The sequence below is a fragment of the Oncorhynchus clarkii genome, chromosome 20, assembly GCF_045791955.1.
Source record: "Oncorhynchus clarkii lewisi isolate Uvic-CL-2024 chromosome 20, UVic_Ocla_1.0, whole genome shotgun sequence".
Classification (NCBI taxonomy): domain Eukaryota; kingdom Metazoa; phylum Chordata; class Actinopteri; order Salmoniformes; family Salmonidae; genus Oncorhynchus; species Oncorhynchus clarkii.
In genome coordinates, this window is record NC_092166.1 from 77095197 (window position 1) to 77119543 (window position 24347).

Consider the following 24347-nt stretch of genomic DNA (forward strand, 5'->3'; position numbering starts at 1 on the left):
ATTGTGAAAGTACTATAACATAAGCAAGTATGTGCTTGTTCCCTAATTTTGTAAGTATCTTTTTATACAAAACATCTTATACACATTGCTTATATAAAAGACTAGGAACTGCTCTTTCCATGACATAGACTGACCAGGTGAAAGCTATAATCCCTTATTGATGTCACCTGTTAAATCCACCTCAATCAGTGTAGATGAAAGAGAGGAGACAGGTTAAAGAAGGATGTTCAAGCCTTGAGACCATTGATACGGATTGTGTGTGTGCCATTCAGAGGGTGAATGGGCAAAACAAAAGATTTAAGTGCCTTTAAATGGGGTATGGTAGTACTACAATGCTGCTGGGTTTTTCACACTCAACAGTTTCCAGTGTGTATTAAGAAGAAGGACATCCAGCCTACGTCACACAACTGTGGGAAGCATTGGAGTCAACATGGGCCACCATCCCTGTTGAACGCTTTCGACACCTTGTAGAGTCCATGACCTGATGAATTGAGGCTGTTCTGAGGGCAACTCAATATTAGATAGGTGTTCTTAATATTTTGTAGATAAAATCCTTCTTTATATCCCAAAAAGTCAGTTTAGTTGGCGCCATCGATTTGAGTAATCCACTTGTTCAACTTGTAGAGAAAGGAATACGAAAATCTACCTCTAAACTTTATTTCAACAAGTCAAAATACATTTCTATTTACTCCTCAGAGTAAACCCTAAAATGTAATCTAACTATAATATTTTTTTTGGAAAATAAATATGATCAATAATTTTAGCAGGTGCGTAATGTCTTCACGGCACGCAAAAACACAAATTTCCAAGACTGTGTCCCTTTACTAAAATTGATATTTCTTATTTGTTTTTGAAGTTACAAGCCTGAAACCTTGAACATAGACTGCTGACACTCTGTGGAAGCCATAGGAATTGCATCCAGGGAGACAATTTTCAATATGACCTTACTCTTGCATTTCTAAGAGCATGGTCTCTCTCTCAAAAAAAAGAAAATCTGGTTTATTATTTTTGGGTTTTCTCCTACCATATCTATTGTGTTATATTCTCCTACATTATTTTACAGTTTCTACAAACTTCAAAGTGTTTTCTTTCCAATGGTACCAATTATATGCATATCCTGGCTTCAGGACCTGAGCTACAGGCAGTTTACTTTGGGCATGTCATTCAGACAGGAAGTGGAGAAAAAGGGTCCTAGCCCTAAGAAGTGATTTGAGCTGTTCTTACCATAATATGGACTTGGTCTATTACCAAATAGGGCTATCTTCTGTATACCACCAATACCTTGTCACAACACAACTGATTGGCTCAAATCTATTAAGAAGGAAAAACATTCCACAAATGAACTTTCAATTAACCTGTTAATTGAAATGCATTCCAAGTGACTACTTCATTAAGCTTGTTGAGAGAATGCATAGAGTGTGCAAAGCTATCATCAAGGCAAGGGGTGACTACTTTGAAGAATCTATTTTATAAAATATATATAAAAAAGTATTATAAATATAAAAAATAGAACACTTTTTTTGGTTAATACATGATTCCAAATGTGTTATTTCATAGTTTTGATGTCTTCACTATTATTCAATGTACAATGTAGAAAATAGTTTTTTTTTTAAATAAACAATCCTTGAATGACTCGGTGTGTCCAAACTTTTGACTGGTGCTGTGTATATATACATTTAGACTGTACTTGAAAAAAATCATAATCCCAAGCTGTTTTGAAGATTTCAAAGATTCTAATTGAGATACAGCTTTGAAAGGTCATACATAACAGCAAGTCATTATATAAAGTTCAAGACTTGTCTACACAACACACGGTGGCTGGATAACATTTAAATTAATTGAGCTATAATGATCAACCTTTATACAATTGTGCCTATGATGAATTTGTTAATGTTTATATGCAAATTGACTGTAAGCTGTGACTGGAGAGGTGACTTCTGTGAATGTTCTGCTTATGTTTTGTACTGTATGTTGTAGAGGTAACAGGCAATTCTTAACAATTCATCTGAATATTGTTTTTCTGACCTGGTGTGTTTTGAAGATCTGTCTGAACGTGTCTGGATGTGGGTTTTTTATATGTAGACCTGGATCAATTTTAAAACCCAAAAGAAGCTTTCACACAAGGAAATTCAAAATAAAAAAGCATGACAGTATTTGGCAGGTCGGTTATCAAAGTAAACTTGGAGAGAGAGACGGCAAATAACTACCCTCGTCAAATCAATATTCTTGATTGGTGGTGGTTCTTGTCTAGACGTTCCCATATGAATGGGTATTTTCACAACATGGACTAAAGCAATAAAATGTGTTATGAGGAATATCAATATGAGGATAATATACCTATCAGAGCATTAGCTGCAGTGATGATTGACTGAAAATTATGATATCGCTCACATGCATCGTGTGCTTAACTTTCCACAGCTAATAATTAAGTTATTGACCTGCTACAGTATGTTTGTTAGATTGTTACTGAATATGTCATGAAATGTCATAGTTAATTACTGTATGCACAACATGATACTGTTGTAACTTGACATATCAGCGACATTGATACGTGTAGTAGGTTAATGATGCATTTTGGGAAGAGTGCTACTCTTCGCACAGTGTGCATGTTGTCTCTTTCCCAGCAGCACTTATTGTACCTAGACAACATGTGTCTTTATGGTTTTATCGCCATGGGCTAGATATTTGTTATTATATATTTAATGGTTCGACTTATGTAAAGGGAAAACAAAAATAAACACAATCCTTTGATTATTATCAAGTGAAATTAAATTAAACAATATATCGTCATATGAAAAATAATATATTAGCTTTGTCTGTTTTTGTGGCAGTGCTAATTCATTTCTAATAGTTATTTTTTCTGGTTTCAATGTATTGCATAATACAGATCCCTCAATTGACCCTCATCAGGAATTCATGACAACTGAACACCATGGTTTCGGATGTGTTTAGGAATTGAAGGCTAAACTCAATAAAAAAATATTGTCCAAAAGACACAAGTAGGTTTCCAAGCAGGGTAGCAATCTGGGATAGCTTTCGCTAGTTTTTTAATACTTTATTGTGCATTTGTGGGAGAGAAAATAACTTAAATATCATATGGTTTGTTCCGCACATGTCAATTAAGAAACCTACAATATCAGTTACATATTAGTCACAAGGCAGTAGGTTGACTGTATTACCACTTGCCACTTGAGTCATTACAATGTAACCATGCAAACACAGTCTAAGAGCAACTCACACATCATTCTGCCACCCCTGTGCACACTGTCAGCTCCTATTCTCAATAAACTGTGGGTTGACCATAAAAGAGAAAGCCCCCATAAAAGAGAAAGCCAGAACACATTTCTCTCTCCCTACTTTAATTTCACTGAGGGTGCAAGGATCAATATCTGCTGATGCTTTAAAAGTAAACATCCTCTTTAGGGGTCTCTGTTGTGTGGCAATGTATGGTTCCACTTGTCAATAATCCTTTTCTCAAGAGCTCACTGATATTCAAAAGACATATGTGATTCTGCTGAAGGTGCTTCCCACTGGGCACAGACGTCATACAACGTCTATTTCACGTTGGCTCAACGTAATTTTATTGAAATGACGTCGGAACATCGTTGATTGATCCAGTGTGTTTCCAGTGGGTTTAGACTGCTGGCAGCAACACTGAGAGGTTTGTGCCCATGAAGTGATTCATTTTTTAATATGCAGATTTCTTCCTCTCCTTTCGAGGACCATCTTTCCAGCTGGGTAACCAAACACATTTTTTTACCATGCTGTCAGTACTGCCAGACACAAGGCTTCTAATTGGCTAAACCAGGGTTACTTTAGTTCATATGTACATGAAGGTTGAAATAATTAAGTGGACTGTACATTAAAGAATTCAGCCAACAGTGACTCTTAAATGATTGACAGGTTGTTTCTGTGAAGTTTGCACATGAAAGCAACACAAGTGTTAGATGCAAGGCAAACCAACATAGGCTCAACAGCAAAGGCTGTAGTGAAACAGTTTTCTAATACATGGTTTTAACACGGTATTACAAATATGCAACTCCAGATTGCATTTAGGAAGGATTGCAAAGTTCATGTATTTCCAACATTTTCTCAACTCTCTCTATCACACTTCATGTGTTTGTCCGGGGAGGTGATGTAAAACCTATCTGCTTAGGGCAGTCAAAACAATACCACAAATGACCCATAACTGCTAGTCCAGTCATGCCATGTGATTTGTTCGGACAAGGCAAATGATTCATGGGGCAAAACAGACGCTAAGGTTACCAACAAACCTCTGAGCTGATGTGGAATAATGAACAGCCTCCTGAGCAACAAGGTCTGTGGGAAATTGACTTATATCCCCTTCCGACTTAATGCATCTTCATTTAACAGCTTGCAGTCACATTTACATCTGTCATCCCCCATTAAATAGGGATTGATAGTTTGTGCCTGGATGGAGCCTCCGTAGGGCCACATAGTGTATGGGGACCACAATGAATTCAACCAAAGTACTGCCTCATAAAAGAGCTGTCCCATTCTGTATTTTATGTGATATTTGGCTGAATGACCACTGGTTACATACTTTTTAAATGTTTTTATAAATGCCACTCGTTGACTTACCAACATCTAAATAAAATAAAATAAAATTGTATTGGTCACATACACATGGTTAGCAGATATTAATGCGAGTGTAGCGAAATGCTTGTGCTTCTAGTTCCGACTGTGCAGTAATATCTAACAAGTAACCTAACAATTCCCCAACAACTACCTAATACACACAAATCTAAAAAGGGGTGAATGCGAATATGTACATAGAAATATTTGGATGAGTGATGGCCGAGCGGCATAGGCAAGGTGCAATAGATGGTATAATATACAGTATATACATATGATATGAGTAATGTAAGATGTGTAAACATTATTTAAATTGACATTGTTTAAAGTGACTAGTGATCCATTTATTAATGTGGCCAGTGATTGGGTCTCAATGTAGGCAGCAGCCTCTCAGAGTTAGTGATTGCTGTTTAGCAGTCTGATGGCCTTGAGATATAAGCTGTTTTCAGTATCTCGGTCCCAGCTTTGATGCACCTGTACTGACCTCGCCTTCTGAATGGTAGCGGTGTGAACAGGCAGTGGCTCGGGTGGTTGTTGTCCTTGATGATCCTCTCGGCCTTCCTGTGACATCGGGTGCTGTAGGTGTCATGGAGGGCAGGTAGTTTGCCCCCGGTGATGCGTTGTGCAGACCGCACCACCCTCTGGAGAGCCTTGCGGTTGAGGGCGATGCAGTTGCCGTTCCAGGCTGTGGTATAGCCTGTCAGGATGCTCTCGATTGTGCATCTGTAAAAGTTTGTCAGGGTTTTGGGTGACAAGCCAAATTTCTTCAGCCTCCTGAAGTTGAAGAGGAGCTGTTGCGCCTTCTTCACCACTGCTGTCAAAGCAGCAGCTACTCTTCCTAAGGTCCAGCATTGATTGACATGTATATTATTAATATTAGCAGATTGACATGCATATTTTTAATATTAGCTCTCTGTGAACATTCAAGGGCCAGCCGTGCAAGCCCTGTTCTGAGCCAATTGCAATTTTGCAAGTCCCTTTTTGTGGCACCTGACCACATGACTGAATAGTAGGGAACAGGGCCTGTAGGACCTGCCTTGTTAATAGTGTTGTTAAGAAGGCAGAGCATCGCTTTATTATAGACAGACTTCTCCCCATCTTAGCTACTACAACATCAATATGTTTTGACCATGACAGTTTGCAATCTAGTGTTACTCCAAGCAGTTTAGTCATCTCAACTTGCTCAATTTCCACATTATTTATTAAGATTTAGTTGAGGTTTAGGGTTTAGTGAGTGTTTTGTTCCAAGTACAATGCTTTTAGTTTTAGAAATATTTAGGGCTTATTCCTTATTCCTTGCCACCCACTCTGAAACTAACTGCAGCTCTTTGTTGAGTGTTGCAGCCATTTCAGTTTCTGTAGTAGCTGACGTGTAGTGTTGAGTCATCCGCATATATAGAAACTATGGCTTCACTCAAAGTTGGTGGCATGTCGTTAGTAAAAACTAAAAAAAACAAGGGGCCTAAACAGCTACCCTGGGGAATTTCTGGTTCTTTATTTGATAGGCTTCCATTAAATAACACCCTCTGTGTTCTGTTAGACAAGTAACTCTTTATCCACATTATAGCAGCAGGTGTAAAGCCATAACACATACGTTTTTCCAGCAGCAGACTATGATCGATAATGTCAAAAGCTGCACTGAAGTCTAAGACAGCCCACACAATAATTTGATCATCAATTTCTTTCAGCCAATCATCAGTCATTTGTGTAAGTGCTGTGCTTGTTGAGTGTCCTATAACCATGCTGAAATTCTGTTTTCAATTTGTTTACTGTAAAATAGCATTGTATCTGGTCAAACACCATTTTTTCCTGAAGTTTACTAAGGGTTGGTAACAGGATGATTGGGTGGCTATTTGAGCCAGTAAAGGGGGCTTTACTATTCTTGGGTAGCGGAATGACTTTAGCTTCCCTCCAGACTTGAGGGCACACGCTCTCTAGTAGGCTTAAATTGAAGATATGGCAAATAGGAGTGGCAATATCGTCTGATATTATCCTCAGTCATTTTCCATCTAGATTGTCAGACCCTGGTGGCTTGTCATTGTTGATAGACAACAATACTTTTTTCACCTCTTCCACACTGACTTCACAGAATTCAAAAGTACAATTCTTGTCTTTCATAATTTGGTCCGATATACTTGGATGTGTAGTGTCTGCGTTTGATGCTGGCATGTCATCCCTATGTTTGCTTTTCTTGCCAATGAAAAAGTAATTAAAGTAGTTTGCAATATCAGTGGGCTTTGTGATGAATGAGCCATCTGAACCAATAAATGAAAAAGCTGAGTTGGCTTTTTGCCATAGCTTTTGCCTCATCCCTCTCAACCACACAAAAGGGGATTTCACAGTTTTACAGTCACTTTCTTAATGGGTGCGTGCTTATTAGTAACTGGAATAAGTAGTTTCATAAATGCGTCAAGTGCTGCATCTGGTTGCTCCTCATTACACACCACAGACCAGAAAATATTCTTTACATCATCAACATATGTATCACTACAAAGCGTATTGTATGACCTCTTATACTGTACACTGTATTAGGCCCAGCCTTTGTAACTTTGGTTTTCCTAGATATGGCTTTTATATTGTGATCACTACATCCTATGGATTTGGATACTGCTTTAAAGCAAATATCTGCAGCGTTAGCAAAAATGTGATTAATACATGTTGATGATTTTATTCCTGTGCTGTTTGTAACTACGCTGGTAGGTTGACTGACAACCTCATCCAGGTTGCAGGCACTGGTTACAGTTTTAAGTTTTTTTCCTGAGTGGGCAGCTTGATGATAGCCAGTCAATATTTAAATCACCCAGAAAATATACTTCTCTGTTGATATCACATACATTATCAAGCATTTCACACATATTTTCCAGATACTGACTGTTAGCACTTGGTGGTCTATAGCAGCTTCCCACAAGAATGGGCTTTAGGTGAGGCAGATTAACCTGTAGCCATATTACTTCAACATTATTTAACATTAAGTCTTCTCTAAGCTTTACAAGAATGTGGCTCTGAATATAGACCACAACACCGCCTCCGTTTCGCGTTTCTGTCTTTTTGGTAGATGTTATAACCATGTATTGCTACCACTGTATCATCAAAGGAATTATCTAAGTGAGTTTCTGAGATAGTCAGAATATGAATGTTATCTGTTACAAGCAATTTATTGACTTCATGAACCTTGTTTCTTAGGCTGTATATGTTAATATGAAGTATTTTTAGCACTTTTCTGTGTTGCTTGATTGTTTTTAATGCTTTACTGGGAAGCTTATCAGAGGTAGACTTACTCATGTTATTTACATTGGAAATGATAGTGCAGGGTGAGCTGCATAAAGTGGTCTTCCTACTATTGCACACCGCCTCAGTGCTAACAGTGTAAATCTGGTTTATAGGCTCATGATTACTGCTTACAATAGCTGTAGGATAAACAGATGTATTCAGTGCAATTAGGGGTACATAAATTAAATTACTTAAATACTTACATTGTGTTTGCCAATGCCCCTAAGATCATATACATTTGATGCAGCATTATGTCGACTCATTGTCACAATGGTAGGGATTAACTGAGCTGGTCTTGGATTATTTACTTGTTGTTGTTTCAACGCAGCCTTGATGTGATGTGTATGCCGAGGAACTTAAAACTTTCCACCTTCTTCACTGCTGTCCTTTCGATGTGGATAGGGGGGTGCTGTCTGCTGTTTCCTGAATTCCATGATCATCTCCTTTGTTTTTTTATGTTGAGTGAGAGGTTGTTTTCCTGACACCACACTCCGAGTGCCCTCACCTCCTCCCTGTAGGCTGTCTCGTCGTTGTTGGTAATTAAGCCCACTACTGTTGTGTCGTCTGCAAACTTGATGATTGAGTTGGAGGTGTCCATGGCCACGCAGTCATGGGTGAACAGGGAGTACAGGAGGGGCCTGAGCATGCACTCTTGTGGGGCCACAGTGTTGAGGGTCAGCGAAGTGGAGATGTTGTTTCCTACCTTCACCACCTGGGGCGAAATTCCAGGACCCAATTGCACAGGGCGGGGTTGAGACCCAGTGCCTCCAGCTTGATGATGAGTTTGGAGGGTACTATGGTGTTGAATGCTGAGCTGTTGTCAATGAACAGCATTCTTACATAGGTATTCCTCTTGTGCAGATGGGATAGGGCAGTGTGCAGTGTGATGACGATTGCATCGTCTGTGGACCTGTTGGGGCGGTATGCAAACTGAAGTGGGTCTTGGATGGCCGGTAAGGTGAAAGTGATATGATCCTACGGGGCAGTACTCATTTAGTTCAGTTATCTTTGCCTTTTTGGGTACAGGAACAATGGTGGCCATCTTGAAGCATGTGGGGACATCAGACTGGAATAGGGTAGGTTTTAATAGTCACAGTGGGTAGAACATCTCCAATGCACTTCCTTATAAACTCTCTCATCGAGTCAGCGATCAATGTTGTTCCCTAAGGCTGACCAAAACATATCCCAGTCCGTGTGATAAAAACAATCTTGATATACTCGGGAGCTGTGGGCGATGTGCACATCTACGGAGCCTGACTAGGAAGCCGCTCTGTCGGCCCCTTCCCCTTCTTCTCCATTGTTTTGGGTCGGCTTCTGGGATTAGATCCATTGTCCTGGGTGGTGGTCCAAACAGAGGATCCGCTTCGGGAACGTTGTATATTCCTGGTAATGTTGGTAAGTTAACGTTGCTCTTATATCCAACAGTTCTTCCCAGCTGTATGTAATAAGACTTAAGATGTCCTGGGGTAACAATGTAAGAAGTAATACATAAAAAAATATATATACTGTATAGTTTCCTAAGGACTCGAAGCAAGTCAACCATCTCTGTCGGCGCCATCTTGATTCTACACATTGATAGTGAGTGTGAGGGACTGCAAGGTAGCTTCTCATCACATCTCCAAAAGTGAGCAGTTCTGGAGTAGCCCTCTTCTGTGAACCAAAACAAACTGCAGGGGATGTTACATTTAGCTGGCTAGTGATGCAATCCGTTCGGGCAGTCAGCGAAGGGAAGCAAATCCAGTCTGTTGACAGTGCAATTTCTGGAATTTCAGAGGTCGTTAAAAAGTGTACATTTGTTGTGGACGCCGATAGATCTTAATGGATGCCCATCATTTTCACATTATAGGTAATCGTTTAAATCTAGGCCTACTTGAAAACCAACTTGTGTTCCTCATTGAGCGCCCTGTAATGAGGAAGTGCATGTACTGTATATTGGAATTAAAGAGAGTTTATTCTTCACCTTTGAAAACAAACAGATCTTCACATGAATAATGGCTTAAATGAATGACTTGGTCTTGTCTCGTCATTAAGAGGATGAAACTGACAAATAATTATGAAAAAATTAATCAATGAGGTTCATTATGCAATCACTATGCTGTCAGCACACATGAATTAATCAACATTTTTTCTCTAAAAAAATATGCTATATGGAGACAGAGAAAGCATGATGACAGAGAAGGATGTGTCAGGGTGAGACAAAGTCTCAAAAAGTGCATGCAAAGTGAACAACAATGCATAATAAATGCCCCTCAGCTGTGACAGAATTTAAAGACACAAACATTTATTTAGACAGAAAGGCTTCCATTGATTTCTGCATTAAAGGAAAAATTCACATTAAAACTCTATTTTCATATTTTTTATAAAATAAAATTGTATTTGTCACATGCCTGAACACAACAGTTTACAGTGAAATGCTTACTTACGAGCCCTTTCCCAACAATGCAGGGTTAAAAAGTAAGAACATGTAAAGGGAAATAGTAACACAATAAAATAACATTAACAAGACTACCGAGTCAATGTGGGTACGAGGTAGTTAAGGTAATTGAGGTTGTAAACTCAGCAAAGAAAGGTCAGTTTTTCAGGACCCTGTCTTTCAAAGATAATTCGTCAAAATCCAAATAACTTCACAGATCTTCATTGTAAAGGGTTTTAACACTGTTTCCCATGCTTGTTCAATGACCCATAAACAATTAATGAACATGCACCTGTGCGACGGTCGTTAAGACACTAACAGCTTACAGACTTTAGGCAATTAAGGTCACAGTTATGAAAACACTAAAGAGGACTTTCTACTGACTCTGAAAAACATCAACGGAAAGATGCCCAGGGTCCCTGCTCATCTGCGTGAGTGTGCCTTAGGCATGCTGCAAGGAGGCATGAGGACTGCAGATGTGGCCAGGGCAATAAATTGCAATGTCTGTACTGTGAGAAGCCTAAGACAGCCCTACAGGGAGACAGGACGGACAGCTGATCATCCTTGCAGTGGCAGACCACGTGTAACAACACCTGCACAGGATCGGCACATCTGAACATCACACATGCGGGACAGGTACAGGATGAAAACAACAACTGCCTGAGTTACACTAGGAATGCACAATCCCTCCATCAGTGCTCAGACCGTCCGCAATAGGCTGAGAGAGGCTGGACTGAGGGCTTGTAGGCCTGTTGTAAGGAAGGTCCTCACCAGACATCATCGGCAACAACGTTGTCTATGGGCACAAACCCACCGTCGCTGGACCAGACAGGACTGGCAAAAAGTGCTCTACCCTGATGAGTCGTGGTTTTGTCTCACCGGGGGTGATGGTCGGATTTGCGTTTATCGTCAAAGGAATGAGCATTACACCGAGGCCTGTACTCTGGAGCGGGATCAATTTTGAGGTGGAGGGTTTGTCATTGTCTGAAGCGGTGTGTCACAGCATCATCGGACTGAGCTTGTTGTCATTGCAGGCAATCTCAATGCTGTGCGTTACAGGGAAGACATCCTCCTCCCTCATGTGGTACCCTTCCTGCAGGCTCATCCTAACATGACCCTCCAGCATGACAATGCCACCAGCCATACTGCTCGTTATGTGCGTGATTTCCTGCAGGCCAGCGAAGAGCCCGAATCTCAATCCCATTGAGCACGTCTGGGACCTGTTGGATCGGAGGGTGAGGGCTAGGGCCATTCCCCCCAGAAAAGTCTGGGAACTTGCAGGTGCCTTGGAGGAAGAGTGGGGTAACATTTCACAGCAAGAACTGGCAAATCTGGTGCAGTCCATGAGGAGGAGCTGCACTGCAGTACTTATTGCAGCTGGTGGCCACACCAGATACTGACTGTTAGTTTTGATTTTGACCCCCCCTTTGTTCACGGACACATTATTCAATTTCTGTTAGTCACATGTCTGTGGAACTTGTTCAGTTTATGTCTCAGTTGTTGAATCTTGTTATGGTCATACAAATATTTACACGTTAAGTTTGCTGAAAATTAACACAGTTGACAGTGAGAGGACGCTTCTTTTTTTGCTGAGTTTATGTACATGTAGGTAGGGGAAAAAATTACTTGGCAATCAGGATAGATAATAAATGGAGTAGCAGCATATGTGAAGAGTGTGAAAGTGTGTGTGTGTGTCATCAATATATGTGTGTGTGTGAGCGTGTGTGAGCGTGTGAGCTGTACAGTGCATTCGCAAAGTATTCAGACCCCTTCAGACCCCTTCACTTTTTCAAAATGTTGTTACGTTACAGCATTATTCTAAAATTGATCAAATACCCCATAATGATAAAGCAAAAGCTGGTTTTAAGAAATTTTGGAAAAAGTTTGGAAAGGCACACTGCTGACAGTGCATGTCAGAACAAAAACCAAGCCATGAGGTTGAAGGAATTGTCCATAGAGCTCCAAGACAGGATTGTGTCGAGGCACAGATCTGGGGAAGGGTACTAAAAAATGTCTGCAGCATTGAAGGTCCGCAAGAACACAGTGGCTTCCATCATTCTTAAATGGAAGAAATTTGGAACCACCAAGACTCTTCATAGAGCTGGCTGCCCGGCTAAACTGAGCAATCGGGGGTCAGGGAGTCGACGAAGAAGCCAACTGTCACTCTGACAGAGCTCTAGACTTCGTCTGTGGTGATGGGAGAACCTTCCAGAAGGACAACCATCTCTGCAGCACTCCACCAATCGGGCCTTTATGGTAGTGTGGGCAGAAGGAAGCCACTACTCGGTAAATGGCACATGACAGCCCGCTTGGAATTTTCAAGATTCTCTGGTCTGATGAATCCAAGTTGACCTGAATGCCAAGCGTCACGTCTGGAGGAAACCTGGCACCATACCTACGGTGAAGCATGGTGGTGGCAGCATCATGTTGTGGCGATGTTTTTCAGTGGCAGGGACTGGGAAACTAGTCAGGATCATCGAGGGAAAGATGAACGGAGCAAAGTACAGAGAGATCCTTGATGGAAACCTGCTTCAGAGCGCTCAGGACCTCAGACTGGAGCAATTGTTCACCTTCCAACAGGACAACGACCCTAAGCACATAGCCAAAACAACACAGGAGTGGCTTCGGGACAAGTCTCTGAAAGTCCTTGAGTGACCCAGCCAGACCCCAGACTTGAACCCGAACGAACATCTATGGAGAGATCTAAAAATAGCAGTGCAGCGACACTCCCCTTCCAATCTGATAGAGCTTGAGAGGATCTGCAGAGAAGACTGTGAGAAACTCGAGACTGTAATCGCTGCCAAAGTTGCTTCAACAAAGTACTGAGTAAAGGGTCTGAATACTTGTGAAAATGTGATATTTACATTTTTTTGTTGTAATACATTTGCAACATTTTTGAAAAAAATGGTTTTGCTTTGTCAGCATGGTGTGTAGATTGATGAGGAAAAATAATACGGCTGTAACATAACAAAATGTAGAAAAAGTCAAGTGGCGTGAATACTTTTCGAATGGACTGTAGTGTGTGTGTGTGTGTGTGTGTGTATGTGTGTGTTGGAGTGTGAGTGTAGTATGTGTGAGTAGAGTCCAGTGAGTGTCCACAGAGCCGGTGCAGGAGAGTCAGTGTAGTATGTGTGAGTAGAGTCCAGTGAGTGTCCATAGAGCAGGTGCAGGAGAGTCCGTGTAGTATGTGTGAGTGTGTGGGTAGAGTCCAGTGAGTGTCCATAGAGCCAGTGACAATTAGCTTTTTTAAAGTTTTGTATTTCAACTTGATTGCTGACATGCAAAACATTTTGAGATGGTATCAACAGTGGACTAATGAAAAGAAAAACCAAAATATCATTTTGAGTGGATTTTCCCTTTAAGGGTGAAATATCAGTTTCTGTATATTTGGCATGGGGAGGAAAGGAAAGTGAGTCATTCCTTCAGGAAATCTCCATTTTATTTGGAAGATGTGCCATGGGCCTTAATAATAAACACCATACATACTGTAACATGTTGTTTTCCACCAAAGGCTGTTGCTCATGATTTAATAATACTAATAATTTATGTAATTTCTATAGTGCTTTTCATGGCAATGTCAAAGTACTTAATACATCATTATTGTTGGCTAGGTCAACCAATAGGGGCCAAGTCTTTGAGTGCAGGCATCCTCCAAAGATGGAAAGGGACAGTTCATTGCTTGATCAGAGTAAGGTGGTCAGATAGATGGGTTGATGAAGAGTCTGGTGGCGATCTTGTAGAGGGCTATTCTGGGAACCAGCCAAGCAATGGGTGTAATTTTGTCTGTAGGCCTTCTTATTCTAATTTACATTTTCTCATTGTAAAATAATTTGGCCTATATTTTTTGTCTGCTTCTCAAGAATGTTGCTAATAGAATTCAAGCTATGAAATAACTATTTAATCTCAAAATCTGGAGCGTCTCAAAATCTTCACATTGTCTGTCAACTACTGCATCTTCGCTCATGTAGCCATTACAATCGTGTGTTTGTAGTAATCCCTTGATTCATGAAGAAGGCTGGGAGCCTCGTTTTGACAGTGCTAAAAAGAGACTATATTACTCCCAATACCAGTTACAGCATTTATTTCAAAATCCCAAATGGTGAAGCATCCATCCGAAGGCAGGAATAATTTATGAGGGTTTTGATTACAACCGTGCTGATACATAGTGCATGCGATGTAGCCGGAAAACTGCTGCATTTCAAACTATTTTTAAAATGTCTTCTAGATCTTAACCAATCCTGGTCATCCTACACATTTTAGGGGATGTAGGTTATGCTAATTGTGCAGCCTTACAGTCTTCTCTTCATTACTCATGTGTTTATATTAACATTAGTGTATGTACGGTACCTATTCTTGTTTTGTCTAAGGCAGGACAGTACTGTGACAGAGATGGTCTGATCCACTGGTTTAGCAGTGTGGCAGAGATGGTCTGATCCACTGGTTTAGCAGTGTGCCACAGATAGTCCCACTGGTTTAGCAGTGTGGCAGAGATTGTCTGATCCACTGGTTTAGCAGTATGCCACAGATAGTCCTACTGGTTTAGCAGTGTGGCAGAGATGGTCTGATCCACTGGTTTAGCAGTGTGCCACAGATAGTCCTACTGGTTTAACAGTGTGGCAGAGATGGTCTGGTCCACTGGTTTAGCAGTGTGCCACAGATAGTCCTACTGGTTTAGCAGTGTGGCAGAGATGGTCTGATCCACTGGTTTAGCAGTGTGCCACAGATAGTCCCACTGGTTTAGCAGTGTGGCAGAGATGGTCTGATCCACTGGTTTAGCAGTGTGCCACAGATAGTCCTACTGGTTTAGCAGTGTGGCAGAGATGGTCTGATCCACTGGTTTAGCAGTGTGCCACAGATAGTCCCACTGGTTTAGCAGTGTGGCAGAGATGGTCTGATCCACTGGTTTAGCAGTGTGCCACAGATAGTCCCACTGGTTTAGCAGTGTGGCAGAGATGGTCTGTTCCACTGGTTTAGCAGTGTGCCACAGATAGTCCTACTGGTTTAGCAGTGTGGCAGAGATGGTCTGATCCACTGGTTTAGCAGTGTGCCACAGATAGTCCCACTGGTTTAGCAATGTAGCAGAGAAGGTCTGATTCAAAAGGGAAAGGAGGTGGGGGGAGGACTCAGCCACCAGACTGAACCTGGGGGCTTGTATCAGGCTTTCAGTACCCCATGCATTTTATTTCCAGTTAGGAACTGCAATTAGACATTTAGCTCATTCAAGCTTTAATCAGCACAGAGGTAGTTATTTCATAGGTCCACAGAACGGAGTACTAAGGAGGCAGCATTTGCATTTGGGGCATGCAGTTATTTATTTATATCGAATTACATGTATTTGAATTAAACCGGAATATCCATGACTTAGGTGCCTTAGATGAAATGAGGGAAAAAATAAAGCGTCTAGTAAACTTGAAGCACTGTCCATCTGACTTTGAGATAATGCTTATATATATATAGTATTCTGTAATATATATAATTTGATGATGTTCTATTTCTGTCATAAAGCATCAAAATTCTATCCAGAATTCCATCAGAAGTGTAGATTAAAGCAATTCTCGGTGGTAGGGTAAAATAACATTTCCCTCTTATTTTGTGTGGCAGACTGGTCCCAAGGCTGATATGTGTTGTTTGACACAGTTGTTTAGGAGTTGACAGGATGTAACAATGCTCTTTGACAGGATGTAACAATGCTCTTTGACATGATCCCTGGAAGTTGAGGTTTTGGAACATATCTTAAAAATCAAGAAAACTGCTACTTGCACAATGTACAATAAAATATTAATATAGTCCCTTATTTGTGTTGGGTTGTGCCGAAGTAGAGATGTTATATTCTACAAGACAGGCAATGTTTTGTTTTAAGATCGATGATGTTTTAATTTTACCCTAGTGACTTTTTATTTATGTGTGAGAACATTGATGCATTCCATTCGATTTGAATTCTTTCAACTAACAAAATAAATGAATGAATGATGCATGTTTAAATAGTCCAGCAACGAATTTCTAGTTACACAGTTGTAGTTACAATGTTGTAGTTACTACTTTGTAGTTCTCCTGAAACAGAGACTTTACCACATTTAAGCTTAGTCTAATTAAAATATACTGAACAAAAAATATAAACGCAACACATAAAGTGTTGGTCCCATTTCATGAAAATAAAGAAAAGATTCCATATGCACAAAAATATTATTTCTCTCAAGTTTTGCGCACAAATGTGTTTACATCCCTGTTAGAGAGCATCAAATCAAATTGTATTTGTCACTAACACATATTTAGCAGATGTTATTGCGGGTGAATAGAAATGGTTGTGTTTCTAGTGGCATTGACTAAAATACAGTAGAATAGAATACAGTATATACATATGAGATGAGTAAAGCAGTATGTAAACATTATTAAAGTGACTAGTGTTCCATTATTTAAGTGGCCAGTGATTCAATGTCTATGTATATAGGGCAGCAGCCTCTAAGGTGCAAGGTTACGTAAACCGGGTGGAAGCCACCTAGTGATGGCTATTTAACAGTCGGATGACCTTGAGATAGAAGCTGTTTTTCCAGTCTCTCGGTCCCAGCTTTGATACACCTGTACTGACCTTGCATGGGGTATGTGTGTAAAAGATGGCACCGGAGGAGATGGCCGCCGTTTTACGGTCTCCTAACCAATTGTGCTATTATGTGGGGGGTTTTCCGGGAAAGTTGAAAACTATTTTGTACATAATGTTTCTGCAACCGTATTTTACGGCAGAAAAGAGCTTCTGGATATCAGGACAGTGATCACTCACCTCGGATTAGACAAAGAGCTTCTGGATATCAGGACAGCGATCACTCACCTCGAATTAGACAAAGAGCTTCTGGATATCAGGAAAGTGATCACTCACCTCGGATTAGACAAAGAGCTTCTGGATATCAGGACAGCGATCACTCACCTCGGATTAGACAAAGAGCTTCTGGATATCAGGACAGCGATCACTCACCTCGGATTAGACAAAGAGCTTCTGGATATCAGGACAGTGATCACTCACCTCGGATTAGACAAAGAGCTTCTGGATATCAGGACAGCGATCACTCACCTCGGATTAGACAAAGAGCTTCTGAATATCAGGACAGCGATCACTCACCTCGGATTAGACAAAGAGCTTCTGGATATCAGGACAGCGATCACTCACCTCGGATTAGACTAAGAGCTTCTGGATATCAGGACAGCGATCACTCACCTCGGATTAGACAAAGATTTCTTCAACAACAACAACAACAACAGCAAGCAGGACTCACACGATATTCTCCAAACAACCCACAGGGCAGACATCCCAATTATTCACAAAAGGAAGCGATAGAGAGGACGAAGCGCCGGATGCCTCGTCCGGACCCGCAGAAGACAACTAGGAAAGCTGCAGTTACCGTCAATATTACTCGCCAACGTGCAATCATTGGACAATAAACCCGACGAGGTAAGATCACGAATATCCTACCAACAGGACATAAAAAACTGTAATATCCTATGCTTCACGGAATCGTGGCTGAATGACGACATGGATATTCAGTTAGAAGGATACACTCTGCACCGGCAGGATAGAACAGCACACTCCGGTAAGACGAGGGGGGGGCGGTCTGTGCATATTTGTAAACAACAGCTGGTGCACGAAATCTAGATTTTGCTCGCCTGATGTTGAGTATATTGTGATAAACTGCAGGCCAGACTACTTGCCTAGAGAGTTCTCAGCTATACTTTTCGTGGCTGTTTATTTACCACAACAGACAGATGCTGGCACTAAGACAGCACTCAGTCAGCTGTATAAGGAAATAAGCAAACAGGAAACCACTCTGCTCCTAGTGGCCGGAGACTTCAATGCAGGGAAACTTAAATCAGTTCTTGCCAAATCTCTATCAACATGTTAAATGTGCAACCAGACACAAATGTACTCCACACACAGAGACGAGAAAAAGCTCTCCCTCGCCCTCCATTTGGTAAATCCGACCACAACTCTATCCTCGTGATTCCTGCTTACAAGCAAAAATTAAAGCAGGAAGCACCAGTGACTTGGTCGATAAATAAATGGTCAGATGAAGCAGATGCTAAACTACAGAACTGCTTTGCTATCACAGACTGGAACATGTTTCGGGATTCTTCCGATGACATTGAGGAATACACCACATCTGTCACTGACTTTATCAATAAGTGCATTGAGGACGTCGTCCCCACAGTGACTGTACGTACATACCACAACCAGAAGCCATGGATTACAGGCAACATCACTGAGCTAAAGGGTAGAGCTGCCGCTTTCAAGGTGCGGTACTCTAACCCGGAAGCTTACACGAAATCCCGCTATGCCCTGTGACGAACCTTCAAACAGGCAAAGCGTCAATACAGGGCTAAGATTGAATCATACTACACCGGCTCCGATGCTCGTCGGATGTGGTAGGGCTTGCAAACTATTACAGACTACAAAGGGAAGCACAGCCGCGAGCTGCCCAGTGACACGAGCTTACCAGACGAGCTAAATCACTTCTATGCTCGCTTCGAGGCAAGCAACACTGAGGCATGCATGAGAGCATCAGCTGTTCCGGACGACTGTGTGATCACGCTCTCTGTAGCCGACGTGAGTAAGACCTTTAAACAGGTCAACATACACAAGGCTGCGGTGCCAGACGGATTACCAGGACGTGTGCTCCGGGCATGTGCTGACCAACTGGCAGGTGTCTTCACTGACATTTTCAACATGTCCCTGATTGAGTCTGTAATACCAACATGCTTCAAGCAGACCACCATAGTCCCTGAGCGCAAGAACACAAAGGCAACCTGCCTAAATGACTACAGACCCGTGGCACTCACGTCCGTAGCCATGAAGTGCTTTGAAAGGCTGGTAATGGCTCACATCAACACCATTATCCCAGAACCCTAGACCCACTCCAATTTGCATACCGCCCAAACAGATCCACAGATGATGCAATCTCTATTGCACTCCACACTGCCCTTCCCACCTGGACAAAAGGAACACCTATGTGAGAATGCTGTTCATTGACAACAGCTCAGCGTTCAACACCATAGTACCCTCAAAGCTCATCACTAATCTAAGGATCCTGGACTTCCTGACAGGCCGCCCCCAGGTGGTGAGGGTAGGTAGGAACACATCTGCCACGCTGATCCTCAACACTGGAACTCCCCAGGGGTGCGTGCTCAGTCCCCTCCTGTACTCCCTGTTCACCCACGACTGCATGGCCATGCACGACTCCAACACCATCATTAAGTTGGCACAACAGTGGTAGTCCTGATCACCGACAACGACGAGAGCCTATAGGGAGGAGGTCAGAGACCTGGCCGGGTGGTGCCAGAATAACAACCTATCCCTCAATGTAACCAAGACTAAGGAGATGATTGTGGACTACAGGAAAAGGAGCACCGAGCACGTCCCCATTCTCATCGACGGGGCTATAGTGGAGCAGTTTGAGAGCTTCAAATTCCTTGGTGTCCACATCAACAACAAACTAGATTGGACCAAACACACCAAGACAGTTGTGAAGGGCACGACAAAGCATATTCCCCCTTAGGAAACTAAAATTATTTGGCATGGGTCCTGAGATCCTCAAAAGGTTCTACAGCTTCAACATCGAGAGCATCCTGACCGGTTGCATCACTGCCTGGTATTGCAATTGCTCGGCCTCCAACCGCAAGGCACTTCAGAGGATAGTGCATACGGCCAAGTACATCACTGGGGCAAAGCTGCCTGCCATCCAAGACCTCTACACCCGGCGGTGTCAGAGGAAGGCTCTAAAAATTGTCAAAGACCCCAGCCACCCCAGTCATAGACTGTTCTCTCTACTACCGCATGGCAAGCGGTACCGGAGTGCCAAGTCTAGGACAAAAAGGCTTCTCAACAGTTTTTACCCCCAAGCCATAAGACTCCTGAACAGGTAACCAATGGTTACCCGGACTATTTGCATTGTTCCCCCCCTTCCCCCAACCCCTCTTTTACGCTGCTGCTACTCTCTGTTTATCTTATATGCATAGTCACTTTAACTATACATTCATACTACTACCTCAAAACCACTGCTCCCGCACATTGGCTAACCGGGCTGTCTGCATTGTGTCCCACCACCCGCCAACCCCTCTTTTTACGCTTCTGCTACTCTCTGTTCATTATATATGCACAGTTACTTTATTTCTTTACTTACCTACACATACACTTTGATTTGATTTGATTCTGGATGATAGCGGGCTGAACAGGGCGTGGCTCGGGTGGTTGATGTCCTTGATGATCTTTTTGGCCTTCCTGTGACATTGGGTGCTGTAGGTGTCCTGGTGGGAAGGCAGTGTGCCCCCGGTGACGCTTTGGGCAGACTGTACCGCCCTCTGGAGAGCGCTGCGGTTGTGGGCAATGCAGTTGCCATACCAGGTTGTGATACAGCCCAACAGGATGCTCTCAATTGTGCATCTGTAAAAGTTTGTGAGGGTCTTAGGGGCCAAGCTAAATTTCTTCAGCCTCACCACACTCTCTATGTGGGTGGACCATTCCAGATTGACAGTGATGTGTACGCCGAGGAACTTGAAGCTTTCCACCTTCTCTACTGCGGTCCTGTCGATGTGGATAGGGGCGTGCTCCCTCTGCTGTTTCCTGAAGTCCACGATCAGCTCCTTCATTTTGTTGCGGTTGAGGGAGAGGACGTTTTCATGGCACCATTTGCCAAGATAATACATCCACCTAAGAAATGTGGCGTATCCAAAAGCTGATTAAACAGCATGATCATTACACAGGTGCACCTTGTGCTGGGGACAATCAAAGGCCACTCTAAAATGTGTGTGCAGTTGGAATGCTGACTGCAGTAATGTCCACCAGAGCTGTTGCCAGTGAATTGAATGTTCATTTCTCAACCATAAGCCGCTTCCAACATCGTGTTAGAGAATTTGGCAGTACATCCAAAGGGTCTCACAACCGCACCCCACGTGTAACCACGCCAGCCTAGGAACTCCACATCAGGCTTCTTCACCTGCGGGATCTTCTGAGACCAGCCACCCAGATAACTGATGAAACTGTAGGTTTGAAAAACCGACGAATTTCTGCACAAACTGTCAGAAACCGTCTCAGGGAAGCTCATTTGCGTGCTCGTCGTCCTCACCAAGGTCTTGACCTGGCTGCTGTTCGACGTCGTAACTGACCTTTGATGGCCACTGGTACCCTAGAGAAGTGGGCTGACATAAGCTAAGGGCAATGAACACAATTGCATTTTATCGATGGCAATTTGAATGCACAGAGATACCATGATGAGATCCTGAGGCCCATTGTCATGCCATTCAACCGCCGCCAGCATGATAATGCATTGCCCAGTGTAGCAAGGATCTGTACACAATATTTTTTTCCCCCAGTTCTTCCACGGCCTATATACTCAACAGACATGTCACCCATTGAACATGTTTGGGATGCAGCGTGTTCCAGTTCCCACCAATATCCAACAACTTTACACAGCCATTCCACAGGCCACAATCAACAGCCTGATCAACTCTATGCGAAGGAGATGTATCTCACTGCATGAGACAAATGGTGGTCACACCAGATACTGTCTGTTTTTTTGATCCACACCCCTACCAGTCATGTGAAATCCATAGAGTTACTGATTTCCTTACATGAACCGTAACTCAGCAAAATCTTTGAAATTGTTGCATGTTGTGTTTATATTTTTGTTCAGTGTACAAATAAAGTGGAACCGTAAATGTAACCATAAAAACTGAGTAGCAGAACTACACAATATTATATAATTGACCTTCAAATTGTCTTTGTGAAAGATGGATGTTGACTCCACTGTTGTGACAGAACAGAGGTGGTTGAGTATGGAACTCTTATATTCTTGTGGGTGATGAGGACCTGAAATTATCTTGGTGCTGGACAAGCATTGTGGAGTCGTGAGAGAAATAATCGCTCTTGGTTCATAGAATTTTTTATGCCAAAACAGGTTCACGGCCTAAAACAAGTTTGGAAAGCCCTGTGCTAGACTCGACAACAGAATAACACTGGGATCTGCCATGGAATTAAAAGTATTATCTTTTGTTTTGTTTTTCAGTGCTACCAAGTCACACATGTGGAAATCCAGGGTTGATACCAAAAGGAGTAATTCATGGAACAAGGTACAACATTGGAGACAAGATCCGTTACAGTTGTCTCATGGGATATATACTGGAGGGACATGCTGCACTCACTTGTATTGTGAGTCCAGGTACCGGTGCATCGTGGGACTTTCCAGCACCATTTTGTCGGGGTAAGACACAGTTTGTAGTGTATTTACATATAATATCATATTATTTTACAATACTATTTGGAGGGTAAGAAATTCCCTGGATCATCATTTAGCTGTGTTGATCCTGGATCATCATTCAGTTGTGTTGATCCTGGATCATCATTTAGCTGTGTTGATCCTGGATCATCATTTAGCTGTGTTGATCCTGGATCATCTTTTAGCTGCATTGATCCTGGATCGTCATTTAGTTGTGTTGATCCTGGATCATCATTTAGTTGTGTTGATCCTGGATCATAATTTAGTTGTGTTGATCCTGGATAGTCATTTAGTTGTGTTGATCCTGGATCGTCATTTAGTTGTGTTGATCCTGGATCGTCATTTAGTTGTGTTGATCCTGGATCATCATTTAGTCGTGTTGATCCTGGATAGTCATTTAGTTGTGTTGATCCTGGATCGTCATTTAGTTGTGTTGATCCTGGATCGTCATTTAGTTGTGTTGATCCTGGATCATCATTCAGTTGTGTTGATCCTGGATCGTCATTTAGTTGTGTTGATCCTGGATCATCATTCAGTTGTGTTGATCCTGGATCGTCATTTAGTTGTGTTGATCCTGGATCTTCATTTAGCTGTGTTGATCCTGGATCATCATTTAGTTGTGTTTAGCCTGGATTATCCTTGAACCTGAAGTATCAAATCATAGGTTTTAGAGGTCTTAGGAAGGTCACAAGGCAGTAGCTTCCAATGGCCACTGTTTTGGTTGTTCAACTTGCAACAACAACCACATTTATTTTACAGATTTGCCAATCTTGTGTCAGGAACAAGGCCAATCTTAGTTGCTGTAAAACCTTCATCTCTTACTAGTAAATATTTGTCCACTCAATAGGAGCTGAAACAATAGAGAGTCAGGACTCAGTCGAGACTGATTTATTTTAGAAGAGCAAGTTGTGACCCAGTCAGTAATGCAATTTTGTCTCACTTATTTTCTTAATTTTAGCTGAAGGAGCTTGTGGTGGGACATTGAGGGGAACAACAGGGACAATATCAAGTCCACACTTCCCCTCAGAGTATGAGAATAATGCAGACTGCACATGGAGTATTCTGGCTGAACCAGGGGACACCATCGCCCTAGTCTTCAGCGATTTCCAGCTGGAAGACAGATACGACTTCCTGGAGATAAGTGGGACTGAGGCACCATCAATATGGTAAGTAATTAACAAACACAATATAATTAAAGCACCTAATTCCTTGTATTCTAATGGTGGCAACTGTCATGGCATCACTGCTCTGCTGATTGCTAGCAAAGTAATTTATGGTGATTCACAAATGTATGAAAGCTATTTAAGTTAGTGTTTTTGTGTTATACAGTTGATCCCAGTATGTCAATAACAGACCTTTATTTTCCATTGAGAGAATGCAAACATGAGTCACTAAATTTGTACAGGACCTCACACCACTTTTGGAGAATAGATCATAATGTTTAAGTTTGTCCTGTCAAGAGCTGAGACATTTCAGGTCTTGAAACCTGACACTTCAATAACCGGTTCATTTGAGAATTCCTTGACAAAATAATATTCAAGGCCTATTGTCAACGGAATGCTACTGCAATGCAGAGCACTATAGTGTGTTCTGAGCAGAATGGGATGAAATATCTGTATTTAAACACATACACAGCCTGTTTAGACTGTTGAAACTACCTGTGAAGACTGTTGATTAGGCTTCCATTTCTGTTAGGGAATTCCATTTAAAAACAATGTGTCCATTTTAGGACACCCTCATTCCATGTCCTTCACACTATTTGTGGTAACTTGACAAGGAATGCCCACACGCATTTCAATATTACTTTCCTTTAC

General features: G+C 41.9%; 1 protein-coding gene across 1 annotated transcript in view; it reads left to right on the forward strand.

The window, feature by feature from the left end:
• LOC139376933 (CUB and sushi domain-containing protein 1-like) overlaps positions 1-24347 on the forward strand; it is a 438044-nt gene that overhangs the window by 233576 nt on the left and 180121 nt on the right. The window contains exons 4-5 of the mRNA XM_071119944.1: positions 22324-22518; positions 23492-23699. Of these exons, the coding sequence (XP_070976045.1) occupies positions 22324-22518; positions 23492-23699 (403 nt within the window). The remainder of the gene's footprint in view (positions 1-22323; positions 22519-23491; positions 23700-24347) is intronic.